This window comes from Octopus sinensis, linkage group LG5, assembly GCF_006345805.1.
Source record: "Octopus sinensis linkage group LG5, ASM634580v1, whole genome shotgun sequence".
Classification (NCBI taxonomy): domain Eukaryota; kingdom Metazoa; phylum Mollusca; class Cephalopoda; order Octopoda; family Octopodidae; genus Octopus; species Octopus sinensis.
This window is the reverse complement of record NC_043001.1, coordinates 27490945-27513578: the sequence shown is the minus strand read 5'-3', so window position 1 is coordinate 27513578 and position 22634 is coordinate 27490945. Positions and strand designations below refer to the sequence as shown.

General features: G+C 33.8%; 1 protein-coding gene across 9 annotated transcripts in view; it reads left to right on the top strand.

Annotated features, from left to right (window-relative positions):
* LOC115211601 (N-alpha-acetyltransferase 60) overlaps nucleotides 1-22634 on the top strand; it is a 147424-nt gene that overhangs the window by 95132 nt on the left and 29658 nt on the right. For 2 of the 9 annotated variants that reach the window (XM_036503273.1, XM_029780178.2), the window contains exon 6: nucleotides 8520-8659. In XM_036503273.1, the coding sequence (XP_036359166.1) occupies nucleotides 8520-8659 (140 nt within the window). Of the gene's footprint in view, nucleotides 1-8519; nucleotides 8660-15650; nucleotides 15744-19307; nucleotides 19586-22444; nucleotides 22575-22634 lie in introns of those variants that run through there. The other 7 variants (XM_036503274.1, XM_029780179.2, XR_004999351.1 and 4 more) reach the window with 6 other exon arrangements.

The following is a 22634-nucleotide window of genomic DNA, read 5'->3' as shown; positions in this document are numbered from 1 at the left end:
TGATAATGATTGTCTGTTTTCATTTCCCCATCTTTTCCAAGAATGAGTTTAAATGAAGTTTCCTTCCAGCTTAGCAAGAATTTAATCTATTCACCATTTATATTTATTATACTCATACATTTTCTCTTTACCTTATTGACAAGGTCCAATAAGACTGAAACACACCCAGAGTTGTTGTACTTGCCAAAAGCCAGACTCACTACCAACTGTATACCTCCATTTAATTTTTAGTTAATTTCTGTTAATTTGAATTTCAGAGTTGTCCCCCATGTCTTTCTTGACCAGAATTTATCATTAATATCATTAAGCTAATGATTCTTTTCTCTTCTCTACAGAATACAATGTGATTTTCGAAATGTTTTTGCCTCACTACATTAAGCATGTTAACACCCACTTTACTACTTCACTTCTCTTTGTTTTACTGCTTCCACTACACTTCCTCTTGTCTTTCATTTCTTTTCTGACTGATTACATTTGTATTTTCTGTTATCTTCATATCATCACCTCAAAACAATTCATCAAGTAATTTTGTGATCTTGTAGCAGAGATTATAATTCTTTAGTTTTTGTTCATGTATTTTTCCTCTCCTTCCAGGTGTTCTTCTTATCTCACACACCATCCTTCTTTTTATACACATTAACTTTCTTTCACATTTTATCCTGTCTGCACTCATTTTGGAGGAGAGGAGGCTGCTATTATTTATAGTGAGATCTTCAAAATCCTTTATTTTGGGATTGTTAAACTAACAATGCAAAAATAAATTATTTGATTCTATGTAACCTCCCATCCTCTTTGCTTTTGCTTCTTCTTTCTCCTTTCTCTTCTTTGAATCAACTCCATTTCCTGTCTTCCTTCTGGTTTGTGTCTATCTGTATCAAACAGCTTTGTTAAATTTCCTTTCTTTTTCCTTTCTTTCCATTCTCAATCATAACTTATTATTACCCTCCATTTCTGCATCACACATTATTCCTTTACCCCAATCTTTTTTCCTATTTCTTAAATGCTTTCCTTCTCCCTTTCCATGGATTTTCCTCATATCTAAGAAAATGGTCTCTTTTTCTCTAAATCTACTACTCTTGATTTCCTTTGTGTACTACTATATCCTCCATCTTGTGTCTATTATATTGCTTTAAGCTGAGCTAGCAATCATTTCTGCTTACTAAATTGTTAGTTTATTCACTTTGAAAGAGTAGTGTGTCTTAGCCTGCCACTTTCACTTTGCTTTGAGAGAAACAAAATCATTATTCTATGTAGAACAGAATGTTCCCAGGGCTCTGTATCTCTCCCTGTAGCATAATCTTGTATTTGTCATGTGATAATACTTGCTCCAGAGCAGGCTGCACATTCTCAGAAAGACAGTGAATTATATGCTATGTTGACTATAAATCAACATTATGCTAGTCATTTGTTACCACATTAAAGATAGACATTACATCCCCTTGAAATTTCTACACTCTCCTGTCATTTTAAAATGAAGATGCAATAACATGAGAGACTACTGGAAATTTCCTGTTTAAATGTCATTTTTAGTATTTGGTAGTTAGGTTATGGCTATGTGGTTAAGAAGTTCACTTAGCACCAATATCTTGCTGCTATACAACACAGCACTTCTCATGCGAAATTTGTATAATCTGCATTTCACTAAGAGATAGAAACTTTTTGTTACCAACACAGGTAGTAGTACCCTGAACTTTTCCATCTTGTTCTTACTCTAGACAGTAGAAAGATTTAATTTCTTTTGTGACTTTACTGCTAACTACTCCTGTTCATTATTACATATGAAGTTCTTTTCTATCATCTAACCTGCAATCCCACATTACCTCTTATGTACTCATAGTTTACAATGAGTGCACTTACTCACATTCTGCATACCTACTAAAAAAAGAGGTTGTCACAGTTCCAGGACAGCACTATGAGATGACATCTGGTGTACCACAGGGATCTGTTCTTGGCTCCCTTTTATTTGTTGCATATGTTAATGACATAGATGATAACTTAAAGAATACCACAGTGCTGAAATATGCAGATGATATCAAGCTGTACCTCGAAATAAAGAGGACAGATCCTGTACACTATAGATCTTTATTGCAATCAGACCTGGACACAATGCAGCAGTGGATCATGGACTGGCAACTCAAGCTGGCTGTGGACAAATGTACCACCATGCATTTTGGGAAGAAAAACCCAGCATCTACTTATTCCCTCCACAACACTAATCTTAAAAAGTCTTCTTGTGAACGTGACCTGGGCATTATTGTCGAGAGCGATTTGTGTTGGACAAAACACATTGCTAAAATTGCCAAGAAGGCTGAGGGTGTCTTGGCATCACTTGGACGGGACACCAGTCCATCGCAGCGTTACTCATTTTTGCCAGCTGAGTGGACTGGAGCAACGAGAAATGAAGTGTTTTGCTTAAGAACACAACGCGTCGCCCAGTCCAGGAATCGAAACCACAATCTTATGATCATGATGCCACTAAGCCACACGCCTCCACTATATGTATATATATATATATATATATATTATATATATATATATATACGCGAGAAAGAAGCAACAAGAATGGATAGGTTTTTAGTACAATCGTTTCATACAAGGACAGGCTTTATTAAAAGTTGTAATAAAGCCTGTCCTTGTATGAAACGATTGTACTAAAAACCTATCCATTCTTGTTGCTTCTTTCTCGCTTATAATCACCCCACATTACTGTATTGTTAAAACAGTATAGTTTTTTTTGGTGCATCTAAGTTAGGTACCATATTCAAGTAAATTCATTTAAATTAACTTGAATCTTTATTGCTTTTTGTATATATATATATATATATATGTCAAATATATGTATATGTGTATATCATATGTGTATATGTGTATATCATATGTGTATATGTGTATATCATATGTGTATATGTGTATATCATATGTGTATATGTGTATATCTTATATGTATATGTGTATGTCCTATACATATATATATATAATACATACATATATATATATAATACATACATATATATATATATATATATATATATATATATAATTATATATATATATATATATATATATATATAATACATATATATAATACATATATATAATACATACATATATATATATATATATATATAATATATATATATACACACACACACACATACATACAGAAACACACACATAACTAATATGTCTATTAGCTTTCTTTGTTTCGGAGTATGTTCAATTCTATTTTATTTGCAGACTAATTAAATATTGTATCACTGTTATTGTTCACCATGATAATTAAGTTAGCATTGAGCAGGCTTCTAATACACTGTCTGAGCACACTTGCACCCATCTAAACATGTACACACACAAACACACACACACACATACACTCACACAAATAGAGGAAACCTATTTATCATCTTCTGTTACTTGTTATTGATATAATTTCCATTTTTTTTTAGCTCTCCTCTTATTGTAAGCCATATTCTCATGTGATCTGATACCATGCATAGAATTAATGGTCCTGCTTTGAACAACAAATTACTGAAAAGGATACTTAAATTGATGTCCTGTCTCATTTTGTTCTTTTTTATGGATTAGTGTCCCTTGAATTATATTATCCAATATGTCCTTTTTTTAAAGATGGTTGGGTGCAGTTTAATGAGGATTTAGCTGCTATTTCTTTTAGGCTGAGAAACCACATAGAGGCTTTCCTTCAATGAATCAGTTGTCCTGTATTGCATTTATTTTACCAATTTGTTGTTCCTCTGTTAGATGTGTTTTGATAAAATTTAGCATGAACTCATTTTCTTACAGATTATTGAAGTTAAAGTAGTTCAAGATCTAATTGATAGGTGACTACTTCAGGAAACTAGCTTGGCTGGTCATTAGTCATTTACTACAACCTGATCTGGCCCAGACATCAATACCGGTAATGCAAGAGTTACAGAAGCCTTCATCTCCACCCAAATTTTATTTTATCTGTATCAGAGTACTCTGGCAGTTTTCCAGTTCGTACACATTTACAAATGCATAGTTCAAATGTAAGAGTAGCGTAATGGAAGCATAAGCCTGCTGCTACTGCTGCTGCTGCTGATAATGATGATAATGATGATGGTAGTGGTAAGGTTGGTCTTTGTATAAGTGTCATTGTTGGTGATGGGAAGGGGTGATGGTGCTGATGATGATAGTGATATTGATAGTTGTAATGATTAATGTAATGATGACTGATGATAACAATGACACTGACAAGTGTGGTGATGCTGAAAGTGAAAATTGCTTTTATTTAGTTAGTTAGAAAACAAGGTCATTTGTGTTAAGACCTTTGAACACCCTCTCAGACTGATGAGGTTGATGCGTTTGAAGTTTAACTTGAATTTAAGAGGTTGATGCTTATAGGAAAAGTGTGTGCAAAGGAAAGGATTGTAGAGGGATTAGAGCAAGCTAAGAAGGGGGTTTAGCAAAGTACTTAGAGCAGAATTTGGAAAGTGAGATGCAGCAATGATAATGTAAGAGGAGAAAGAAGAGAAGGAAGAAGAGGAGTGGGTTCCTTGCGTGAACATGTATAGAGGTGGTAGGCAGCTTATTAGTTGAAAAAAAAAAAGTAGTTATCACAAGAAAAGAGAGTTACAAGAATCAATAACACATTTGTACTCATTGTAATGTATAGGTGAGGGAATCTTTATCTTTGGTGAGTGACTGGTGTGTTTCACATTATCTTCATCCCTATATGCAAGTAAGACTTCTTGATATGAGTAGTGACTGTGTTTTACTATTGTTGAAGGTGTCTAAATTGTCATGTTGTTATTGGCAGATGTTTTTGAGGTCCTTTAAAGAAGTACTTCAAGCCTAATTTGCATGTGCAATGATGCCTGAGAGGGAAAGGTTAAATGGGGGTGGGGCACTATCTGCCAGTGAGAAAGTTACAAATCTCAGAAGGAAGAGTGTGGCAACATAACTGAATACTGAAGTACATCATCATCATCATCATCATTTAACATCTGCTTTTCATGCTAGCATGGGTTGGACGATTTGACTGAGGTCTGGTGAACCAGATGACTGCACCAGACTGCAATCTGATCCAGCAGAGTTTCTACAGCTAGATGCCCTTCCTAATGCCAACCACTCCGAGAGTGTGTGGGTGCTTTTATGTGCCACCGGCACGAGGACCAGTGAGGCGGTACTGGCAACGGCCACGCTCAAATGGTGCTTTTTATGTGCCACCTGTACAGGAGCCAGTCCAGCGGCTCTGGCAACGACCTCGCTCAAATGTTTTCTCACATGCCACCAGCACAAGTGCCATCAAAATTGATAATGTGTGAGTCATTGATCCACACCATGATGAAGCAGTCTGACAAGAATCTTCCAATGCTAGAGATCATTACAGCTGGTTCGGCAACTGAACTCTGAGATCCTCATTGCAGAAGCAGTTGAGAGCATTGTAACTGTCAAGGCCTACTACATTTTCAAAGTTTTCAAGACTGAAAAACCACTATGTATGACATTAGGGAGTAGCTCTTCCATAGACCAAGCTCAACAGCAACTAGTGACATTCAAGGTGAATGAAGTGGTTGTTTACAATTCTATCATCTTTAAGGCATAAGTGACTGTAAAAGAGTAGTAGTTGGCAGGGGCAGAGTGGTTGTCTTTCTTGAGATTAGAACATGCTGATGTGTTTCTGTGAATTAGGATATACCCTTATAGTGCAAGATTGAAAAGTTTAAGGTAAGATTAACTCATACTTTAACGCATACTTTGAGGGTAATACTAGGAGCAGTGTCTGGATTAGTCAGTATGTGGTAATATGGTGATCAGATAGATGTTTATATGTAGTGACTATGTATATGGCAGCAAAACAAGTTAAGTCAAAAAAAAAAGAGTCTGGCTGGAGTCTTGCATATGTATGCTGTGTAGAACAGAAAGCAAAATACCCAACAGGTTTGGTGCCTTTACCTGAAAGAGACATATGAATTTGAAGGCTGCAATGCATGAAAATATTACTTATGCTTGTCTTGCAGCAGGCATTATGATATTGAGTAATCCTCCTCGTTGGAGATGGTGGGTAACATTCTCTACATATAGGCTGTACTTATTACCTGTACAGCTGCAACACATCTATGAGTTAGACCCAGTAAATTTTGGTTGTATGAACGGTCATACTTAGCATTATCATATTACTGTCACTGTTTCAGATGAATGAGAAATTAAATATATTTACTGCCAGGGATAGTCTGAATAAAGATGGCAGAGCTTGAACCTGTTAGTTGAGTTGAAAGAATTCTGCAGGAGTCATTTTGGGGTAGACTGATGTGAAGTGGAATCTATCTTAGGAGATCCAGTAAAGCAGAAATTATCATGGTTTGGTAGAAGATCTATTGAGGAATGAGAAAGGGATCATGAGTCAGTGTGTTGGTCAGGGATACAAGTGAAAGGAATTAAATTAAGTCACTGATCTCGATGACTTCAGAAAGAGGTAAGCTGAGATAGATGTTTCCTATAAAGGATAGACTCAAGAAGACATGGGACGAAGTGGTGAGAAAGGATCTTCAGATGCTGGGTCTCACTGAGGAAAAGGTAAGGGACTGGGAGATGTGGTAATTTGTTGTACTTGATAAGACACGTCAAGCTAAGTAAAATTGCTGTCTTTCACACATACAGGCTTGTCTTTTCAGATGCTGGTGCCACTTAAAAAGCACCTGTGCCTGTGCTGCATTAATGCATTCATGCTGGTGCACATAAAAAGCACCGAGCACACTCTGTTAACTGGTTGGCATAAGGAAGGGCTTCCAGCCATAGAAACCATACCACAACAGACAGTTGGAGTCTGGACAGCTGCCTGCTAGCCAGCTCCTTGTCAAACTGTTCAACCCATACCAGCATGGACAGTGGATGTCAATGATAATGATGTTGGTTATTGGAGAAGTTCAGGGAATGGTAAAGTCAGAAGATAAATGTAGAAACTGGCTTCTTATTTAAAAGTGGTGGAGTGAGTCAAGATTAGATAGAATTTCACAGAAATTGCATTAGAATTTGACATGGTATAAAAAAATGAGATGATGGCAGTAATGGCAAAGATAGTGGTGATAATGATTACAGGATGTAATTGAATTACAAGCTATTCAAAGCTCCCTTGGGATGAAACCTATAAGCTGTTGCTATAAACAAGCAACAGTTATGATATATATCAACAAAACCTGTTTTCCTAGTATGTTGAAAAAGAATTTATAAAATGATGTGGAGACCAAAGAGTTATCAAGGTATTTCAGGCAAGCCAACAAACTATTTTTATTTGGAAGATATAAAAGAAGTTCAGCCAAATAATTGATTATGAATTGATCGCTTATCTCCAAGGAATAGACGCTAACTATATTATTTGTTAATGACTTGAATGGATGGTATATTTTTGAAATATTCAATTTAAAATGTATTAGGTAGACACTTTGGAATAAAAAATGCATTGAGTTGTTTCTACTAGAGATGCTTATATGAAACAAAAACTTGCAAGCTGAAAATTGTCCAAAGCAATCTGTCTTGAAAGCTTAAATTTTTAGAAGTTGTGTTAAAGAAAAAGATTAGAATGAAGTTAGTAAAACAACAAAAACTAAACTTTGAAAAATCCTGTAAAAATTGGCTAATATAGAAAGAGGCTTTTATATTTGCTGGAAAACAATATTAATATTTCTGTCAATATTGTGAGAATGCTTTGTTTTATATCTATGATTAAGTACTACTCTCTTTTTGTTTCTGTATCCAACAATTTGATTTGTCTTCTTCAGGTATCAGTTTTTCAAATGCAATTCCTGTCAAATATTAAAGCAATAAATAAATTGTTTTAGATGAACACCCATCCATGAAGCTACAGTCACCAATAAAATTTGTTAGTTTTAGGTGTCAGTGGAAGTTATGTAATTACATGAACATAGCTTTGATTTGAACTGCCTTCTAATTTGCAAAAAATGAAATAAGTGTTCATCATTTTCATCATCTCCATCAAACATTCACTTTTCCATGCTTGTATGGGTCAGATAGAATTAGTTGTGGCAGATTTTTTTTACAGCCGGATGCACTTCTTGTTGCTAGCTTTCACCTGTTTACAAGGAAGGTAATATTTTCTCATGGCCAGATGTTTCTTTCTTGGAGGACTGGAAACAAACCATTTTGCTGGTATGATGATGATATGTGTTTGAGTAAGGGAAACCTGTTGAACCCTGCCCTTCATTACAGGAGTGAGTTCTATACCATCTTAATTTGTATTCTAGTTTCCCATTCTCAACATAAACTTTTTTAATACCACCAACAGATTCTGTTTTTGTTTTTTGTGTGTCTAATTCCTTTTTACCTAACTCAAATCTTAACTGCATAGTTCAATAACCAATATTTGAATGTCAAATCAATATGTATCCCTTAAATACCATCCAGTAAACTCAAATGTATATTTTAATTTTGATAATCAATCAACAACATGTAAGAGTTAACTGTTTCATTTCAGTTCCTTCCATGTCAGAATTTCAATTTTCCTTAATACTTTTCTTCAGTGATTATCTTAGTCAGTGTGGAGCGTTACTAGCCAAGATCCACCCATGTTTACTTTCTCAACAAATCCTACAAGCTGTTCAGAAGTGGCTGCGTCGTTTGCTCAGCAGTTCTTCATATGATTCTCAGGAAAACCATGCAAGTTAACTATCACCCAGTATTTTAGTGTTTCTTAGTTTTTCATTTATTGCTAAAGATCAAATGTTGTGCTCCCTTCTCACTTTTGTTGCACATATTCAGTTTTTTTTAATTAATTTTTTTTTATTTTAGCATTTTAATTTTTTTTAAATACACTTTAAAACAGTTCATATTAAGTTTATAAATATTTATTTTAAATTAAACCTTTTTTCAAATTTTTGGAACTATTTCATTTCAAATTTGTTGACAATGAACCTATTTCACACTGGCACAAAATTTGTTAAAAAAAAAAAACTATCTTCTCAGATCTGTAAGCATTCTGTACAAACCAAATATTGAACTTTCCTCAAAATGTGTAAATAAGGATTTTGCTCTCTTTGTTATTATATTATTCCTAGATATTAAAAATATATTATTTATTAATAGTAGAAACAGTAATAAAAATAACATTTACATTTATATCTTGTTGCCAGTTACTATTTTTCTTTTTTTGCTATGAAACTTATCACATCTGTTTCTTTAATCTTATTTATAAATATATTTATTTAACTTTATTTGTTGTTATATTTTTACAGACTAAGGCATAGATTTAATGTTAATGCTAAATTTATATCTGTTCCTTTTTATGTTGTTTGTATAGATCCAGGTTAACCCTGATCAAAGAAACCTGTTTTTTTTTTTGCTTTTTGTATTTGTGATATTATTTTTATGTTGTTTGCTTGTTTTTTTTATTTTATGAATATCTGATTTGCTCACATTTCACCAAGTAAAATATCACATATTTGTTATATTCACTTAGAAATAAATATGTAGGTGACATTTTAAAAACTTGAGAAAATTTATCACTGTATAAAAAATTGAAAATACATTTTTAAAACCAACTAAATGTGAAAATTAAGGGAAACAAAGATGATAAATGATAAACAATTTCTAAAATATTCACTGTTTCAAACGCATAAGTTTAGAACCATTTAGCAGATTCCTGAATTTTTTAGGGTTTATTAATCAAATGGATAAACTAAATATATATTAGTTAATTCTCCTTCAAATATTCTGAAAAAGACATATTTGTTATATGTTGAAATATCTTGCTTTCATTTGAATGTATTTAAATTTTCATTTTGTGAATAGAATTCAAATCATCATATATTCAGAATCAGATATGAAAACAGTATTATTACTTTAAATAACAGTTTTCTATTGAACAAAATATATTCACTGTGATATCCTTTTCTCTCAAATACTTAGTAACATTTGTGAGGCATTGATACAATCTGGTGTTGGCAATGAGAAATATATGTATTTGCTGCCAAAATTCTTCAATCAATAATGAAACACTTTAAGATTGAATGGTTTCTGAGCTTAGACATCATTCCAGAAATGTTTCATCAGATTGAGATAAGAGATTGGTCCAGGATACTAGTCTAATTTTTTTTATTTGTTTATTAGAAATGAACTACTTCACTGAATGTGCAGTGTTTGGGGTCATCATACATCAGTATTTATTTCTGTGGCAAATGATTATTGAAGCAAAAGGATGTCTCTCAATATGCCTATATACACTTCTTGAGCCATGGTGCTAGGGATACAATAAATAAAATCAGTTTCTTGAGTTGAGCCCCACCAACTATGACACAACCTCTGCTTCCATTCATACAGCATTGGAAACAGCTGAGATTCAGTTCCTCACCAGGATGATGCCTGACATAACATCAGCAGATATAAACTGGTTGAACCTAGATCTACTCATACAATTCACACCACTCAGCAAGGATTCAATCTATGTGAGCCCTGGTGAATTTAAGGAACAATTTTTTTGTTCTTCAGAGAAATGAAAAGCTTATCCTCATTTTCTCTGAATTGCTTAAGCCCTCTGCCAACAGCTGTCACTGACGACCTTTAATGCAAACTGCAGCAAGTGGTTGACCTCTGACAGTTTGTGTATGTCTCCTGGGTCTTCTACTTTTAAGGTGGTCATGCTAGATGCCTGTATTATTGAAGGATGCTCAGTATTGTGCTTGTAGCCAGCCCCATCCTCGTATAGCTGAACAATTTGTATGTTTTGTAGCAAAATACTACAAAAAATACTATGAAATCAGAATTGGGACAAATTTAGCAATTTAAAAAATTTTTGTGGTCTAAACTTATGAATTTCATGAAATTCAAAACTACCCAAGACTTTTGATAAAATAATTTAATTAGAGGTATGAACATGCAAATTTTTATAATCTATTTTAAGCATTTGTTAATGTCTTTATATTACTTTGTTTATTGGGTTTATTTGAAAACTTTAAAATTATCAAAATTAAAAAAATGTGCACTATAGCTCTAAACTTATGGTGGTCACTATATTTGTTGTGACACCTAGCAATAGGTGAATGTAAAGAAGTCTCAAATTTTATCTCAGCAATTTCATTAATGCTTTATAGTCAGAGGATGTAAAATTCGGATTTGTAATACCTGCTCAAATTGGGAAGAAATGGTAGCTATGCAAAAATATCGTTCCACTATATAATTTTAGCTTAGGCGAACACCAGTGGGCAGAGGGCCAGCTCTGAGCTAAATCTGTAATAATATTTCAGCCCCCAGTTGTAGCAATTCCACTTTGATCATATTACCACTAACCTTGGGGTGAGCATAAATATTACAATTCCTTTAGATTGAAGAAAGCAAGAAGGTAATCGCTTCAGTGTGTACCCATTAACACTGAGACATTAGGATTCTTGTAGACATCTTGTCTGAAAATGAATATTCTTTTAACATCTGATTTATTGCAAACACATCATGTTAGCTATAAATAAGTTCTTACATTAGTACAAGATCACATGTCTGTAGAAAGTGAATAAACAGTCAATTAAAATGATATTTTTTAACATGTAATTTATTACAAACACATCATGTTATCCTTAAGAAGACTTTACATTGGTACAAAATCACATGTTTGTAGGAGAGGTGTATATAGTGAATTAAATTAGCTCTAGTGAATGCATAGAACTTGATATTAGATGTTATAAACTCTAATCTGAGGCAGAAGAAGCCAACAGATCTCAACAAGATGTTTGATTTAAGTCTCATCAATATTACTCTTTCCTCTCTCAAAATTGTGTCTATAATGACTATTTTTATTTACAGAAAAATTGTGGCAGTTAATTAATGTTTACTACATACATTATTAACCTCTGAGAGTTGAAGTTGAAATCAATATTTAGTGAAATAACATTACATATTATAGGAATTTAGTCTATTGTTTTTCTAGTTTACTGTCTTTATGAGAAATGGGACGTTGTGATGCTCATGAATGCCCCAGGGGTACTAGTGGCATAATTAAGGTGAAATGGGTTCAAATGAGAATTCATATTGCATCATGTTCTAGGCTTGCTAGCAATTTACCTTTTGCTTCACATTACTCATCATATTGATGACAATAACAATAATAATAATGTTTTCAAATTTTGCCACAAGAGCAGCCGTTTTTGTGGGATGGGATAAGTTGATTACATCGACCCCCAGCGTTTCGTTGGTACTTAATTTATCAACCCCCAAAATATGAAAGGCAAAAATCAACCTTGGCGGAATTTGAACTCAGAACGTAAAAACAAGAGAAATATCGCTAAGCATTTCATCCAACATGTAAATGATTCTGTCAGCTTGCCATCTTGATTTCAAGTTTTGGCACATGGCCAGCAATTTTGGGGAAGAGTTGTATTGATTGCATCAATCCCAGCACTTAACTGGTACTTATTTTATTGACCCTGAAAGGGTGAAAGGCAAAGTTGACTTTAGTGGAATTTGAACACAGAATGTAAAGATGGAAAAAATGCCACTAAGCATTTTTCCCAGTGTGCTAATGATTCTACCAGCTCACTGCCTTAATAATAATAATAATAATAAAGATGGGTTACAGCAAATATTCTCCTCACTACCATAGATTTGCTTGTCAGTTGTTTGACCTTAACCAGTTGAGTATGTCCCTTAGTGGCTGACAATATGTGCATTTCTGATCACGAGCAGAAGTAGATGGGAAGTATCATAGCCATGTGTTGAGAGGAATTCTTTGGGGTTTGAATAATTCACCTCTGGAAACATGGATGTTTTGTTCAACATCCTTAAATAACCCTTATTTGGAGACCTTTTGAAAGGGATGGGCTACTCAAACTGAAGAAAATTCTAGCTGGGCCCCACCTGCAAGGTCATGTGCAGTTTATCTTGATATGAGATCACCATGCCGTGCACAGATGGTTGTGATGCATGTGCCTGGTGTACACTTGACAGATGGGTAGTCATGGTGCGTATTATGGGCTTCGTATATTTGTACCCCAGTGTCACTTTGATGGCATGCACTGTTCTCTCACTCAATAATAATAATAATAACAATAATTTGGTTGCTAAAAAAGAAATAGTCTGATTTGTTGGGAAGGTTGCTAGCAATTTTATTAGTTTATTATTCCTCGCCTCCCCACAAATTTGTCTTTTAGTTTTCCAATACATTGTTTCTGAAATATGATAACATTTCTACATCAGATTAGAGAGATGCTGGACTAGATTCTGAATAATATTTAGCTTCTCTGGTTTCTCAATTCAAATTCTGCCAAGATCAATTTTATTTTTCCCGCTTCTTCAAAGAAAAGATCAATAAAATAGCTGCTAATAATACACAGGGATTTATTTAAGCAGTTATACGTCTCTCCCCTACAAAAACCAACACACTGTGCCTTAGTAAGAAACCAATATTTTATGTTGGATTATAAATTTCCATGATTTTTTTCTTTTTTATTCTTTTTTATTTTTATTGTTTTTTTAGTATGACCTATGATGTTATTTTTATATTAAATCTTAAAATGATATATCTTTTTGCTTTAAAATATTTTTTTAATATTAAACCTCTGTGTGTATGAATAAATCTATTTATGCATGGAGGCATGTATATACATATATATATATTTATGCATGAATGCATGTATGTATGTATTTATGTATGAATGCTGGTATGTCTGTTTCTATGCATGCATGCATTATGTATGTGTGCATGAATGTATAACTACACAGCTAAATATATTAAACGTTGGCTGCTTAACAACAGACAAGAGTGTGCATCATATATTCTTTTTCCCTATTTTTTCCTTTTTATGCCTTCATTAAGGGTTTCTTTTTATTCCTATCTACTGTAGAAAATATATACGCAATGTTGTTGATGTTTGCAAGTGATATTATCCAAAAAAAAAAAAATCATTATTTCATTGATAAACATCACAGAGAAAAGATATTACTTTTTTGTTTTTTATCCAATATGCAATATTGATTGTTGAATTTATTCCCTAATTTATCTAAATTATCAATATATACAAATATTATTTTCTTTTAGATTTCTCTTATCTGTTTGTCTGTCCGTCCGTCCGTCCGTCCATCCAACCGTCCATCTGTCTGTCTGTCTGTCTGTCCATCCGTCCGTCTATCTGTCTGTCTGTCTATCTATCTATCTATCTATCTATCTTGCTAGCTAGCTGGCTGGCTAGCTATGTTTCTTTCTTTCTTTCTTTCTTTTTTTCTTTCTGTATGTCTGTCTGCTTCTCATTCTCTATGTATGTGTATATCATCATCATCATTCCTATGTCCTCTTTTCATGCTGGCATGGACAGGATCCACTGGGTGGGGTGCAGTGGGGGATTATATCTTGCACCAGTGTCTCAGTTTTGTCATGACTTCCACGGCTGGCTACCTTTCTTATACCAACCACTTTGGAGAGTGTATTAGATGCCTTTTTTGTGGCACTGTCAATTGTAAGACCACCATGTAACTTGCAAGACTCACACATATATAAATGTATGCATACATATATACGCACACATACAGACACACACATATGCACACACACACACACATATATATATATATATATATGTGAATATAATCAAAAGGGTAATAATATAGATTACTACCAGTGGCCCAGCACAAAAGACGAATTAGTCATTAGACAAAATATTATTCATATAGAAAAATATTATTCATGTAGAAATATAATTAAGGGCTCCTAAATAAGGATGCCAAGTGCTAGGGACACAAAAAAGGGATAAATTTATCGAGAGTATATATATATATATATATATACCGGAGTAAACACATAAATGTGAAACATGGTGGAAAAAAGAGTACTCAAATACCAGGGGTAGAGCAATACGCTTTATTTAAAAGCAGCAGAAATTCAACAAAACCTGTTACTCGGAGTTTCACGTTACCGTTCGTCGGACAGTTTTTGTTAAAAAAAAAAGATTAAAAAAATTTTTTTTTTAACAAAAACTGTCTGACAAACGGGAACGTGAAACTCCGAGTAACAGGTTTTGTTAAATTTCTGCTGCTTTTAAATAAAGTATATATATATATATATATAGATATGCCACAGAACCTTCCCAAAACAAGGCACCAATATCTAAGCATTATCTGAGCTTAATAAGATCCTCTGGGAAGAAAAACAACCAATATCAATGTAAGTAATCCCCACTAACCATGAATCCACAAACACTTTCCCACTTTACTAGAATGAAGAGCAACTCAGAATAATGAGTCTAAGATATAAAAATACACAAGCAAGCATAACAAATATGTATTTCCATCATCAGCAGCCAAATGGATATTACAATGGTTTTGACACCTGGGCAGTCTGGCAGTGTTAGCAGCATTAAAAACATAAATTTGTCTTGGAATCTTTAGTAATCAGCAGGAGTGAAAAATTATCTGAAGAAAAGCTCTGTTTTTACTTTGATTCCCCATAAAGAATAGTCAATTTTGGTTGAAATTGTTAAACTGTTGAGATTTTAGTGATAATTAGTAAGGTCCTTTTAAAATATTATTGTTGATTAACACATCCAAAAATACTCAAACTCAAATACATCTACACTCGTGAATGTGTATATATATATATATATATATACATACATGTTAACAAGAGTTGATAGAAATGTTTCTTCATTGATACGATGTCTTTTTTTTTTATCAATCAGTCCTGGGATGATTCTAGCAGCGTATAAGTTTTTCTACGAGAAGGGATTGCTAGCCTGTCCCTCAACCCCACTCTATTTTTGGAGAAAGAAACTGTGAGTGGTCCCCTACAATTCTTCTCACAGCACAACACAGCTTATTCAGAGAGTGAACGAGTGAGTGAGAAAAAGAGAAAGAGAGTGAATGAGAGACATTGATTAGCTTCACTGCTTGACTTGCATTTTATTAATCAATCCTGGAAGGCTGAAAATCAAAATTTACATCAGTGGGATTGAATCTAAGAGTTCAGGGAGCTGGAGCAAATATCAGTGGGCACCCTATGTATTTACAATATATGTATATGCTCTGAGTGGTTTAGTTTTTACACAATTCTGTTTCTCAATGCCAACCAGTGTATATTCTTGTACATTTATTTAATGTTTCTTTCATCAGTTCTTCAAGTACAGTAATGTCTATATTTTGCTAATGAGGTCAGAATAATACCGTAAAATGTTTGGTATTGTCTCCCATACTTGACAAAATAATTAAAATAATATTAGTCATTAACTCATATTGTTTTTTCTTCCCTCACTGAATAATTATTTCTAGGTGACTTTTTAATACTTACTACATTAACTTGGAACTTTTCATATTTTCTAGCATCCTTGTAAAAGTTTCAAATTTAGATAATTTTTAACCTCCTGAGAGAAGATAGTTGAGATTTAATGCAGAGTAACAGAAAAAAAAGTACATAAAATTGGTTAAAACAAAGTGTATATTGTACTCTGTATTTGAGAAAATTTGTCAGTTATGAATTATATCTGTCTGTCTGTCTGTCTGTCTGTCTGTCTGTATGTATGTATGTATGTATGTATGTATGTATGTATGTATGTATGTATGTATGTATGTATGTATGTATGTATGTATGTATGTATGTATGTATGTATGTATGTATGTATATGCATCAGAGAGACAGACAGACAGATAGGTTGAGAAAGAGAGAGAGAAGGAGAGAGAGTGTGTGTTTGTGTGTGTGTGTTGGTATTTGTTAAAAATATAAGTTGACTAAATGCCTAGAGAAGCTATTTTCAAAATTTTTCTTGAAAGGCTAACATCATAATTGGTTACTGTTGGTGTTCATCTTACAAATGATTATATTAATGAAGATTGCCTTTGAAAATTTAATATTGGAGATGTGTATTGTGTAGCCTATGGCACACTTTCTGTGAGCTGCAACACTCTATGGCTTAGTAACAGTTTAGTTGAAAGCCACTACGCAACATACTATCTCTCATAAATCAGAATTTATTATCTACAAGTCTACAGCCAATGTAGCTTGAGGCTTCTCTGGGACAAAACTGAGACCAGTCTTTTCTTCAGTTAGTCTCAATTAGACAAATGAGGTTGTCTGAAAATGTGTGTAGTTCAGGGAACTAAAAGTAGTCTTGTGACACATAATCTATTCATATATTCAAGTATAAAACAAAAAAAGGTTATATTGGAAATGTTGAATGAAATATTAATTTCAAGACTCGCAGGCTACAATTGGAACTGCTTCACATATACCATTGACCATTTTGTTATCATATTTCTCTCGAAATATAATGCTTTTGTTTCAGTTAATTCTAAAAGTAATGAAGAATTTATTAAAATAATTTTGTCATTATTAAGCTGGTATTTGGAACATAAATGAACATGAAATTCTGAAGGAAGGTTTTAATTTGGATTGGTCATGTACTACGGTTGGATGAGGAGAGATGTGTGAAGAAGTGCCACTCCCAAACAGTTGAAGGAATCCGGAGTAGAGGTAGACCCAGGAAGACATGGGATGAAGTGGTCAAGCATGACCTTCAAACGTTGGGCCTCACAGAGGCAATGATGAAAAACTGAGACCTCTGGAGATATGCTGTGACTATGAAGACCCGACAAATAACATGAGTCCATGGCTGTTTCCTGCACCAGTTTCCCATCGCAGCCCCAGCCCATCCATCATCATCATCATCATTGTTCGACCGTGGTCGAGACAATGGAATTTACCATGCTACGCCAGACTTCACGGTCCATCATGGCATTACAGAGGTCCTGTTGCTGGATGCCTGTATCCTTGGAGATTACATCAGGGTAGGAGAGTGTGCGCCCTCTGGTATTGTGAGTAGATGGCTTCCAGAGGAGAAGAGTAGAAATTACCTCTTTTTCAGCTCTACAACAATGTCCAGCAAACTGGACTCTCTTACCTTTCACAGCCCATCCAAAGTACCTTGAATTGCAGAACAGCCTGCTGTGCTTACCTTGGATTGTATGGTGACCTGCTCTGTGTGAGGAGACCTATTGAGTCAAGTACATCATCAACATCAAAATAAAAATCAAAGGGAAATTGTAGTTGTGATACCTGTGCCGGTGGCACGTAAAAAGCACCCACTACACTCATGGAGTGGTTGGCGTTAGGAAGGGCATCCAGCTGTAGAAACACTGCTAGATCAGACTGGAGCCTGATGCAGCCTCCTGGCTTCCCAGACCCCGGTTGAACCGTCCAACCTATGCTAGCATAGAAAACGGATGTTAAACGATGATAATGATGATAAACTTTGTAGCATAAATCAGGGATGGTTTCAGTTAGTATGGAAATGGTTAATGCCCTCTAAAATATAGGCATGAATATCACAGGTTCCTATCATGTTCCGTAAATTACAAACTACAATGCTCAGCTAACAAACATCACTCCTCTTTATCTTCCCTATCAAATCATTGCTGCATGTCTTTACCCTTGCACCAGACACAGTTCTATAAACCTTAAACATGTACAATTTTTCTTCGTTTTTTGTTAAGGTCTATGAGTATATTTGCAAATGTGCACATTTATATCTGTTATATACAACAGAAGCAGTATTAGATTAAAATGGTCAATTGTGCATCATACTTAATGTTAGTACATTGTGATAGGCATGTTTACTGTGGTATTCATTCTGAGCTAATATCTCATATGAATATGCTGTGTTTAAAAACACAAAATGTATCAGAGGCAGATGAAAATCAAGTTGGTAGTAACTGGTGAGAATTCTAGATGATTTTTCTGCCTCATTGGGCTTTGTGAAGAGCATGTAATCACAGCCAAGCATTTAGCATCTGCACCAGCTACTAAGATGTTTTATGTCTGCCTCCAATATATTTTGGGTTTTATAAAACACAGCACATCCATTTGAGATATCTCAGAGGAAATGTAGTAAATTTGCCGATGACTTTTAGTATGACATACACAGGACACATTTAGATATTTTCACCGTGGGACTTGGTTTAGCAAACAGTATAGAACTTAACACAGATGATTTAATAGGTAGCTACATGAATCTTGATTTCTTACTCAGTTTGCATCCTTTTAAGCAGTTTCCACGCATTAGGAATTTGTCACTCAAGTATAAGTCTTTTTTTTTTTTCCATACTGCTAAGTTACGGGGGTGTAAACAAACCAACACCAGTTGTCAAATGGTAGTGGTGGAAGGAGGGTAAATACAAAAATGTACACGTGCACACACACATTGTGTGTATATGTAGATATATATGTGTGTGTATGTATGTATATATGTGTGTGTGTGTTTATGTATTTATATGTGTGTGTGTATTTTATTTATATAATATATTTATATTTATACATATAAATTTATATACAATGGGCTTCCATACAGTTTCCATCTAGCAAATTCTCTTATAAGGTATATTGGTCAGTCCTGGGTTATAGAAGAAGACATGTGACCAAAGTGCTGCACAATGAGATTGAACACAAAACCATGTGGTTACAAAGTGAGCTCCTTAACCACACAGACATGCCTGTGCCTGTACACAACCATACCTGTGTCTATAGAAAATATAAAACAAAAATTTAAGGAAAATAGTTTGTTAGATGAAATTAGAATGCTGACAAACAGTCTTTTTTTGATTGATGGTTTTTCAAAATATTGTCCAAGTAATTTACATTTATGTATCTTTCATATGTCATAGTAATCACCAATGTGACCATGGCTAAGTTATTTTCAAATATAATTTGTTGTGCAGGTTGTGGTAATTGTTTTGTAAACCAAATTCATACTACTAGAATTTCCATTGTACAAATCTTCCCATCCTATTTGTTGTACATGTTTCTATGTTTACATTTTCTTAAGACTGCATATCTTAGAATGACATTATAATTGTAGCTGTGGTACAAGTTTAGATATGTTGAGACTATGTTTTAAACTATATTCTTTAGTGGTGATATTCTTTTTAGCTCATTGAATATGTAGGTTAGTTTTTTTATTCCCATTAAAACATAGCTTTATTTGTTGCATTAATAAAAACAGCAACATGTTACCATTAAAAAAGGCATTTTGAATCGGTTATTGATGTTGCCAGATATTTTATTGGGCTTCACAGTTATGGATCAAATAGCATAACATAAACAGCAGTTACAATTTGTATGCTTTTTTGAATTGGAGGTGCAAGGTGGCAATTTTCAAAATCTATCTCCAGAGAATTGGGTATCTATTGTGCTGGTGATTGTATAACTGGCAAGTAAACAAAAGATTGTAGTTTTAGGAATAACTATCCCATAAATTTGGTATAATTTGTCAAATAGCCAATGATAACAGACGGAATAAAAGGAATAGTATGTTAGTATAAAAAATGATGCTGTGTTAGTTACATTACCAACAGCAGCAATAGGAACAACTAAAAAATTGAGAGAAGGAAAAAAAGATCATTTACACAAGCGTTAGATTTATGAACAAAAATAGTCTTGAGTAAGGTAGTGTTAGTGTGAAAAAGCTGTTTAGAAAAAGGCTGAGAATAATTACTTATCTTTAAAGATTTCAACTTCCCAGTTTGTGGAAAGATTTTCAAGGAGATATGGCCACAATTGGCAACTTAACTTGGTCCTTGCTATGTATTCTTGTTATTTATCCCAAAATCAGTTTTGACCGAATAGACCTATGATTAAAGGGATTTCAGCTATGACCATCCCACCAGTTTGTTCAATGTGTTGATGCTTTTTAGGATGAGAGGGTGTGATGTGAGGGACATTTGACTATGATTTCTAGCAGATTGTTCTGTCACACACAGACTCCCTCTCAAGCTGTTCTTGTGTGCAAATAGTTTTCATTGTAGAAAAGAAATGAAAGGGAAGATAAAAGCATAAATACTGTTGAGAAATTCAGTTCTCTCTTTCTATAATTTAGAGAGAAATCTGGTGATTTTTGATGTGGATTATGGTGTCCAGGTTATTTAAGGTATTGTCTGGACTCCCCCTCCCCAAGAACCCAGACTTTTTCAATGAAACAGGAACATTTTTTGGAGCATGTATGATACCATTGTGTTAGAGGGGGTTTTGGTGGGTTGTAAAATCCTCTTAAATGTGTTCAAATAATTCCACTTTTATAAGTTACAGACTGTATGTAGAGTTCATAAATATTCCTTCCTCTCTCCCTTCTTATCATTGACTGTCACATCATGTTCTTTCACACTGCCATTGCTGTCATTAGTTGTAAGTGAAACTTTCCTGATGTGCTTTACATAAATGTATTTGTATTCACACTGAGGATGTCTCTCCAGGTCAAGCCACTACTTCTCTGCATTGAGAAGTCACAGCTCCAGTACTACAAACATGTGATTAGAATGTTGCAGGAAAGAATTGCAAGATGAATTCTTCAAGCCAATCCAACTGACTGGAGACCTAAGTGTTGACCTAGAAGAAAGTAGTTGGATAATATCCATTGTCCTAGTTAGATATTATCCATGATGTAATTTGAAGGAGATTCGGTTTCTATCTTCTGTAAGTTGAACAATCACATAGAGCTTAGGTGGGGAATCTTTTTAATACCTGGAGAGAATTGCCAGTGCATCAAAACCAGTAAGAATGTATTTGTACTGAGAAAAATAATGTATTGTCAATTTTACAAATTAATAGGTATGCAAATTATATTAAATTACTGTTTTGCTCAGGAGGTTTAAGTTCTTTTAGTATATGGTTTTTGAAATTTCATCGTTAAATAGTTTGAATTTGAGCAGAATTATGCCCATAGATAAGTTACTCACTGTTGATATAAAGACTTATTTGATGGCTGGAGAGTTGAGAAAAGTTTGTCATCAAATGGTTGTGGGATTATTTATCTGTTGAAATGTGATGGAATTCACACTTCAGTGCTATGGCTTCTTTATCAGTATCACAACAATGCTAAGGATAGCTATGGTAAATACTCTGCTCTTTACTACTACAACAGCAACTACCATTACTGCTGCATGAAAGTATTCTATAAATGTGCAAGAGCTTAAATATTTCATAAAATTATCTGATCCTTTGAATAATATTTTTAATTAACTAACATGCGGCTAAAATATCAGTGGAACATTATTTAATCATAGACAATTCACGGGAGATTACAAGTAGTAGAAATAATGTTGGTAATATACTTAACCTGCTCTTCAACTCGGCATCTCATACTAACAGGAAGCTCACAACCATTTCCAAACAGAAATCAATAAATTGCTACTCTTACTTCATAATATTTCTCAGTCATTCATTATTGATTCGAAAATGTTTTCTTTATTTTTTCTTCCATCTATAAGGAATAAATTCAAATTTTCCTTTCTGGTTTACCAAAAATCATTATCTCAGTTGCTCTAAGTTTTATATAATACCTTTGTATTTAACTAGTTATCTTTGTTTTTTTTTTTGTTTTTTTTTTATCTACGTGGGGAAACAGTTATATTATTTATCTGTAATAGATAGAGTGTAACTGGATTCTTCCATTGTTCATGTATTCATTGTAATTTATCTAATTACTTTCCACAGGATTTAATTGGCAAATCTACTCTTCACTTTCATTATCATAATGTTACCAATCAACCGAGATCAACTAAAGGAAAAAACAAACAAAGAAACAAGAACAAAGACAAAAAAACAACTGTAATTTAAATGAAAAGAATATCAATTTTGAACTTTTCTATGGAATATTATTAATGCCTTTTGTTGGAAAATTATA